At 36.4% G+C, this 9,116-nt stretch overlaps 1 protein-coding gene across 1 annotated transcript; it reads left to right on the plus strand.

The window, feature by feature from the left end:
• The first annotated feature begins 1,758 nt into the window (after positions 1-1,758).
• Positions 1,759-2,682, plus strand: LOC129692343 (olfactory receptor 4C3-like). The gene is given in 3 exon segments (XM_055628677.1): positions 1,759-2,258; positions 2,260-2,572; positions 2,575-2,682. Coding segments are annotated over 3 exon segments (921 nt in total).
• The last annotated feature ends 6,434 nt before the right edge of the window (positions 2,683-9,116 follow it).

Raw genomic sequence — 9,116 nt, forward strand, 5'->3', positions numbered from 1 at the left:
TCATTTAAAAATGTTAGTCCAGTTTTGAACATTGACACATAATAATTGCAAGCATGCTTGTTTTTATTTTATAGATTAAAAACCCCAAGGCTTTGAGAAATTGTCCATTATCTATTTTTACACTGAGAATGATTGTCAATGGCAGGATCCAAATACACAAATATTACCTGACAATAACATATAGCCCAGCCCACGGACACTGTGGCTAGACTACCTGGGAGCAAGTATCAGATCTGCTATTAATTTGATATTTGTATTTCTCTGAGAAAAAAATATAGGAGAGACAGAGTGCAATAAAAATGTTCAAGACTACCCCATAGTTGTTGAATGCAGTGTTTTATTTTGTTTCTGTACAAGGTGAGAACTTACTCTGTGGGGATGATGTGAGAGTTAAATGAGCTGGGTGCTTGGGGAGGGTCATGCAGGTGTTTGCTCTGCCACTGCTGTCTGGGCTTTTGGTTAGAAAATTTTGTCTGCAAGGGGCAAAGACCATGAGACTTGTCACTTGCAATACAGTTTAGACAGAGAAGAGAGATGCTTCCTAATTAGCACATGCTTTTTCCCCTGATTAAGATTTCTTACAGCTGACTGTCTCTTTCTTTTTCTGACACTCAGTGGTTCTCTTCAAATTTTTGTAGTAAATATTATATATCTTTAGCAAGTGGGAACTTTTAACTATTCAGAAAGACTTGTACTTCTAGGTAAAAAATAGGAATTGTGAAAGCCTATTGACAAAAGCTGCACTCATATGATATCATCAGGAGCATAGGAAGTATGTAGGCATGTTTGTTGTACTAGATGTCATTTATATCTGGCTTAGCATCTGAGTTGGGTATTGTAGTTGATGCCTGCAATCTCAACTCTGGAAGCCTGAGACAGAATTGTAAGTAGCCTGGGCTGTGTGGTAACACCCTACTTCAGAAAGTAAAAGCAAAGAAAATGACAGAGCGTCACAGAGCATCTGATTTTGCTGTCCTTATAGTTTCCCTTATGTTGTCAATAAAGACAATTGTGTAATAGAATGACATTCCCAAACAAATTTTATTTTATTTTTTAATGCCAAGTCTGTCTTGTAGTCAGTAAAGGAAGTAGCAGCCTTTAGCTAGGTGGATTTTAGTAAGATCAAAGACAAGCAAAACCCCAAAGAATGTAAAACATGTAAAACCAAGGTTGGCTTCCTAGACATGATGCTGTCCCCAGCCTGGAGCACAGGTGTAAATGAACAGAAGAGAAGAGGAAGACATGCAAGTCTCCAACTGCAACTACATTTGCTTTCTCCAAATCTACTTCTCCTCCTCCTTTCCCCTTCCTCCTGCTTTTTCTTCTCTTCTTCCTTTTTCCCCTCTTCCTACATACTCCTCCTCCTTTTTCTTCTCCTCCTCTTCTTTTTTCCTCAAACACTATCATATTATCCTGAAAATGGTCAGACATGCATCTCATTTGGAATAAGAAAATCACTGACTGTTAACAGTTCAGTAACTATAAACTAAGTTAGCTATAAATTAAGAAAGCTAGAAAATGAATCATTATTTGTGGCTAATAACTAGTGCCCAATGAAGCAAATGGCATATGTTGACATTTAATGGATAACAAAATAAATTAGTATAAGATTTTTAGAAAGAAGCATGTTAAGAGGAGAGTGGAGTATTCAAAGTAAACCTTGCAACATTCCCATCTCCTGGAGCTACTTCTCTTACAGTTGTTTCTTTTCACTTTATAGGCGACACTGCACCTGCACCCCCAGTAACCCTGGAATCTATGGAAGTATCACACAATACTACAAAGTTTTTTATGCTGGGACTCTTGCAGAAGCCAGAGGTCCAGAGAATTCTCTTTGTGATTTTCTTGGTTATCTACACAGTCACAGTTTGTGGCAACATGCTCATTGTGGTCACTATCACCTTCAGCTCCAGCCTGGCTACCCCCATGTACTTTTTCCTTTCCAATCTATCCTTTATTGATGCCTGCTATTCCTCTTCTTTGGCCCCTAAACTCATTGCTGACTCCTTGTATGAGGGGACAATTCTTTCTTATAAGGGGTGCATGGCCCAGCTCTTTGGAGCTCATTTCCTGGGAGGTGTTGAGATCATCCTGCTCACGGTGATGGCCTATGTCCGCTATGTAGCCATCTGCAAGCCCCTGTACTATACCACCACCATGACAAGGCACCTCTGTGTTGTGCTGGTGGCAGTGTTGTGGCTGGGTGGCTTCCTGCATTCATTGGTTCAAATCCTTTTGATTTTTCAGTTGCCCTTTTGTAATTAATCATTTTGTGTGTGACTTGTACCCTTTACTGGAGCTGGCTTGCACTGACACATATGTCATTGGAATGCTGGTGATGGCCAACAGTGGTGTGATCTGCCTGCTGAACTTCCTCATGCTGGCTGCCTCGTACATTGTCATCCTGTACTCCTTGAAGTCTCACAGTACAGAGGGGAGATGGAAAGCTCTGTCTACCTGTGGGGCCTACTTCAATGTTGTCACTTTGTTTTTTGTGCCCTGTATATTTAGTTATGTGCGTCCATCAACTACGTTACCTATAGACAAAAACATGGCAGTATTTTATGGTATTCTGACACCCTGACACCCATGTTGAATCCACTCATTTATACTCTGAGAAATGAAGAGGTGAAAAATGCCATGAGTCAGCTCTTCACATGCTCAGAAACCATTAACACCTGAGTGGTAAAATAACGTGATAACAGTCATTCTATTTCTCTAAGTGAAACAACCCAGGCTTTTTTTTACTACCATTCATCACCTCATTCTATTTATGCATCCTTCTATCTTCATGGGCCTTTATGGTTTACTGTATTTTCACTTAAATTGCACAGTTGCACAGTTTTAGTATAGACTAGCTGTACAAGATATATATGACCTGAATTTTCATTATTGAGAAAAAAGGAAACTCTGTTGTTTAATGTGGGTAGTTGACTTACCAAAATTATCAAGTTTCATAACTCAAAATTAGTGAGTTTTGACGAATTATAACCTGTTATGACAGTATTCTCAATTTTTTTAAAGGTATTTATTGTATAGCTCAATAAACTGGGAAAATGTGAAGACAATTTATGTTTCAAAGTGTTACTTCACTAAATGATCTAGAGAAAGCTTTTAATGCAATTTCAAAGCATAAGAAACCATTATTATTGTCTTTAAACTGCAAGACAAGTTGGGTCTGTGTGATAATTGAGCTATAGAAAAGTGAGGAAAGAAATATTTGAAAAATCTTTATGCTTATTCACATATAAACAATCTTGTGAGCACACAGGATTGTGTGAATCATTATCCTTTGTGACTCCGGATGCATGGCCTTCCACACTAAGACAAGACAAGAGCCTGGGCTCTGGAGACAGATGACATTCTCAGTTCCTATGCTTTTTACTGGCATGGCCTTGAATAATTGATAAAATGCTCATGAGCCCTTAATGATTATCTTTAGAGCGAGGGTAAAGGTATTTTAGTGTTTGCGTGTCAGGTCATGCTGTATTTACATAGATGTGTCTAGTTTATTTCACTCAGCGTTATCTCTTTCGTGTCTACTTGTGTTGTAGTGAAGAACAGGGTTCTCTACTTCTTAAAGGTATTAACTGTGTATCTCAACAAACTTGGGGAAATGTGAAGACAATTATGTTTCAAAGTGTTATTTTACTAGGTAATTTATATAAAGCTTTTAATGCAGTTTCCGAACATAGGAAACTTCTAACATATTTGATATTATTGTCAAATTGGTACTTTGACAATTAAACTAGATAATTCAAATCATGTTTTTAGCAGCTTCCCACACATAGGAAACTATTGACATGTCTGATACTATGCCCACCTCAGTTCCCCACCCTGCCCCCAGAAATAGATTGCTGCCTTACCTTCACTAGTTTGATTTATATCTTGTCTTTAGAGCAGAATAATTTTTCTTTGGTGAGAAGTAGGGTGGTCTATCTATCATCTATCTATCTATCTATCTATCTATCATCTATCTGTCTATCATCTATCGATCTATCTATCTATCATCTATCTATCTATCATCTATCTATCTTGATTAGGTAGTTTCTTTGACAATTTCTTACACCAATATAATATTTTGATGATTCTCTTCCCACTCTTTCTTGTCTCCCTCTGATTCTACTCCTCTCCTCACCAGTCCCTTTCACAGACTAAGAACTTTTGTCTTGTGACCTATAAATATTATTATGTATATATCCCAAGGGATTCTTTTGTTCTAGAATATTTTACTGAAAAAGATTATTTTTTTACTTTTGAATTATGGGTGTATACACACAGATGTATGTGCTCAAAGCTGCCTACTGAGAAGGTTAGAGGTGTTGGATCTATGAGCTGCCTGACACAGGTGCTGGGAACTGGGTCAGTCTTATGCAAGAGCAGTACAAGCTTTGAACTGCTTCAATGTCTCTCTAGTCCCTGTGCCTTTTAATTTTAAAGGCAGGCCCATGTTTATTCCATCATTTTCCTGTTTTATAAAGTTTTATTATATGCTTCCCAAATTTTCACTTTTTAAGTTTGTGTAGACTACATACTTTGTAATAAATTTATCTTATGTTCGACACAAAATTGTGGTTCAGTATATTATTACATACAGACCTTTCTTTTTGTATATGCTAGGTAAGCATTTTTCCACTAACCCCAAATTCTATAATAGAAGAAAATAAGTTATAAATTAATAAATATTTTTCTATTCTTTTTTATTTGTATGTATCAGAGAAAATATAAAAAATTGGCTCTGTGAATGAATAAATGAGGAAGGCTATCACAGAATAGTCATTGCTTTACCCTCAAACTTGTATATCTAATAAACTGGCAGTTGGAGAGTTTTAATGCAAAATACATGTTATCTGTTACTTTTTTACATTTTGATATTAATTATGTGATGTTAAATATATATCATATATGATGTGAATCAATTATATATGATGTGCTATCACATATTTTCATGTATAGTGATTATACATGATTATATTTATAATTTTATATTATAGTTTAATGTTATAAGTCAGACTTTGCATTCTATGCAAGTTCATGTAAAATGGTGCAGAACTGAAAATTTAGATTTAGCCCAATAAAAGAATGTGGAGCCATTTGGGGAAGGTAAAAATAAAATTAAATTCTTGTTTCATATGACCATAAAAATAAATTCCAGATTAATATATGCTACCATTGAGAATTACTGCTGGACTAATTTCAGAAGATGATATTTGAGAATATATTCATGGTCTAGGCTAGAGAAAACTTTCTGAGATGAGATAAAAATGAATTAAGAAAAGTGAATTAAGAACTAAGAAAATTATATAATTTGTTTGTTTTGTTTTGAAGACAGAGTTTCTCTGTGTAGCTTTGGCTACCCTGGACTCACTTTGTAGACCTGGCTGGTCTTGAACTCACAGCAATTCACCTGCTTCTGCCTCCCTGAATGCTGTGATTAAAGGCATGTGTCACCATGCATAGCTAGAATATTTTTCAGTGATACCTATAAAAGCAGGTTATGGCATTTACAATCTATTTTACAGCCAAAAATGTAATACAAAGAATAATCCTAGGAAAAATAGTCAAGTAAACCAATAGATAATCAGCCAAATTTAAGAAAAAAAAAACTTCCAGTTTATATATACATTTTCAAAGATGCCCAATCTCAGCTTAAGACTAGATGTGACATATGACAATGTCAATGCTGCCAAAGATGAGTACTCTGCTAGTGACATCACCAATTCGGAAAGCCATTTGATGGTATCTATTAAACATAGAAGTTAAGCTGTTTGATTTACTCACAGCATTTTTTTTAAATTTAGAAAACCCCCTCATGCATGTGCATGCAGAACCACATATGAGTATATTCACCACAGAACTGCCTTTTTAAAATAAACAATAGATTTTTCTTTTGTAACAAAAAAAAAATCAAGTAGGGGAATGATAAGACAAACAATCAAATATGGTAATGCTTCAATAGTACACAACAATATGATAAATTACTCTATAATAATTAAAAGAAAATTAAATCAGGTCTACATCCACCAACAGAGAATGGTCTGGAAGCAACATAGAGTAAAACAATAGGTTGAAATCATATATATAATTGGTTGTGAAGGTGCAAGACTGTAACCTCAGCATTGAGGAGCAGCAATAGGAAGATCTTGAGTTTGAGACTAGCCTGGGTTACATAGTTAGACCCTGGTGTAATAAAAACAGAAACAAAATGAGCAAAGAAATGAACAAAGAAAAAAATGTTTGTGCGTGCTTGTGAGCGCCCGTGTGTATGTGATAACATTAATGTGAAAAGAAATCACTGAATATCAATAGTTTTTCTGCGGTTTATTTTTGTCTATATCAAAAAGCACTGAAGGACTATTATCAAATTCATCATAGTATTTTCTGTGTATAAGACACACAGAATAGCAGAGAAGATCTTTTCACATGTAAACATGTTCATCTGTAATTATTATAAATGGAAAAATGAAATTAAAGAGACATGACACTCATAAGAATGGTGCCTACTGATGGTCAGAAAATGATGATTGTCTTCTCTCTCAAAACAAGGCATTTTGGTACTGGAGAGGTGGCTCAGAAGTTAAAAGCACTTACTTCTCTTGCAAGAGGACTTGGGTTCAGTTTCCAGCACCCACATGGCACCTCATAGGTACTTGTAACTCCAGTTCCAGGGATCCAAAGCCCTCTAATGGCTTCTTTAGGCATCAGGCATATATATGGGACACATGAATATATTCAGGAACAGATGCATACACATAAAATAAAATAATAAATCTTTAAAAATGCAAGGAATTCTACCACAAGTCTGTTCCCAGTCCCAAGAATTTCCTGTGTCTCCAGACATTTAAGTCCATCCTGTTTGATGTTAGCCTTCTCACTGTTTCTCTCCACACATCACCGCTATATCATCACATCACTTCTTTATCATTCAACCATTTTCTATCTACTCTTCAATTATTGTTTCTTTGATGTAATATTAGCTACAGCCAAAAAGTTTAAGCCTCTGTTGGCCTAAACGATGGTAACTACACTCTGGGAATAAATTACTTTATTGTTCAGTTTAACAAAGTATCCTAGGCATATAAACCTTTCCAATGCTGTTTCCGTGTCGCAAGCTCAAATGTTCCTTGAGCATTTATCCTTAGGCTATGTCCAGTAAAAGGAGAGAGGATATGAGAGGAATAGCAGTTGATGTCAAATTGGAGCTTGGTTCATATTAAACAGGGAAATTAAAGAATAATTACTTGAAATATAGTAAAACCTCACTTGAAGTTTTGTGGAAAATATATCAACGAATAAAAAAAAATAGCCACATTTGAAATTTGTTACAACACTCTGATGGTCTGAAAAAACTACTTAAAACAGCATTTTCACCATCTAGGTGAATCCTTGTACCACAAATAGAGCTTAGATTTTGAATAAATATGGCAGCATTTTTATTTCTTAAAATTGTTTATTTATTTATTACAATATATTCACTTTGTATCCTGGCTATATCCCCTCCATCTCCTTCCAGTCCCACATACCCCCCTCTTCACCTCCTGTACCCCTTCACTATTCCACTAATAAGGGAGGATTTCTCCCCTTCTATCTGACACTGGCCTATCAAGTCTCATCAGGGCTGGTTGCATCATTTTCCTCTGTGGCCTGACAAGGCTGCAGCCCCCAGGGGGAGGTGATCAAAGAGACTGCCACTAAGTTCATGTTAGAGATAGCCCCTGCCCCCCTTACTAGGAAACCAACTTAGAAACTGAGCAGGGGGTCTAGGTCTTCTCTATGCATGCTGACTGCAAATTTTTAAAATTAATTAATTTTTTATTAATTATAATTTATTCATTTTGTATCCCTGCTGTAATCCTTTTCCTTGTTCCCTCCCAGTCCTACCCTTTCTCCTCCCATGCCCCTTCCCCCAATCCACTGATAGGGGCTGTCCTCCTCCCTTTCCATCTGACCCTAGCCTATCAGGTCTCATCAGGACTGGCTGAATTGTCTTCCAAGTGTTTTCCTTTCTTCCTTCCTCCCTCCCTCATTCACTCCCTGCCTTTCTTTCTTTCTTTCTTTCTTTCTTTCTTTCTTTCTTTCTTTCTTCTTTCTTTCTTCTGTTGTTTATCTGAGGATAGCACCTCTACCAGGCCACAAGCAGATCAAGTTATTGACAAATTGGTGGGGAAGAAACAACTGCTTTCAAAGAGCAGTTCTTGTAGAGGTATGAATCACTGGCAGTTTCCTCCTGCCTTGTTCTTCAATGGCTCAGAATTTTTAGCCACACCTGATGTGAAAGCAAGCCTACATACAAAATGTGCTAAAAATTAAAGTTGAAGAGATTCAAAAAGAAAATTTCAGGTGGAGAGATGGCTCAGTTTCTAATAACACTGGCTGCTTTTCCAGAGGTCCTGCGTTCAATTCCCATCACTTGCATGGTGGCTGAAAACCATCTGTAACTCCAATTCCATGAGATCTGATACCCTCTCCCAGCCTCTGAAAGCAATAGGTATGCATGTGATGACCAGACATGTGTAGAAAAATATATTTATATACATAAAAATAAACAAGAATAATAAATGAATAGATGAATAAATAAAGAGAAATTTCACAGACTCTGGGACATTTAGGTAAGATATTAGCTTGTGTCCATTCTGTGAAAATGTAATCTCATGTAAGTGAGTAAAAAGTTTTTTGTTGCCTTAATAAACATTTACAAACATCTTAAACCAAGGAAAATATAAAACATATTTGATAAACATGGCCTTTTCTCCCTTATTCTATCTGTAATGCTGAGCATAAAATCATATAATAATATTAGTGCTTATCTATTTCATAACAGTCAAGTATGGAGGTAGAGGGGTTTATAAGCCCAAACTCTTAGCTGAGGTGCTATTGACAGTTGATAGCTTCTGGGGAAGGGAAGGACAATGTTGTTTAAGGGTGCGATCTCTGGTAGGTGAACTATTCTCCAGTGGATGTCCCCATACCTGTGGATACACACACACACACACACACACACACATATATATATGTATGTATATTTGTGTATATGTGTATTAAGTATATGTATGGGAAGCACAAATCTGATTCAGTGTGCTATCAAGAAAAGGACATGAAGTTAGGGGCATCAGGAG

Source organism: Psammomys obesus, unplaced genomic scaffold, assembly GCF_907164565.1.
Source record: "Psammomys obesus unplaced genomic scaffold, mPsaObe1.curated_primary_1811, whole genome shotgun sequence".
Taxonomy (NCBI): domain Eukaryota; kingdom Metazoa; phylum Chordata; class Mammalia; order Rodentia; family Muridae; genus Psammomys; species Psammomys obesus.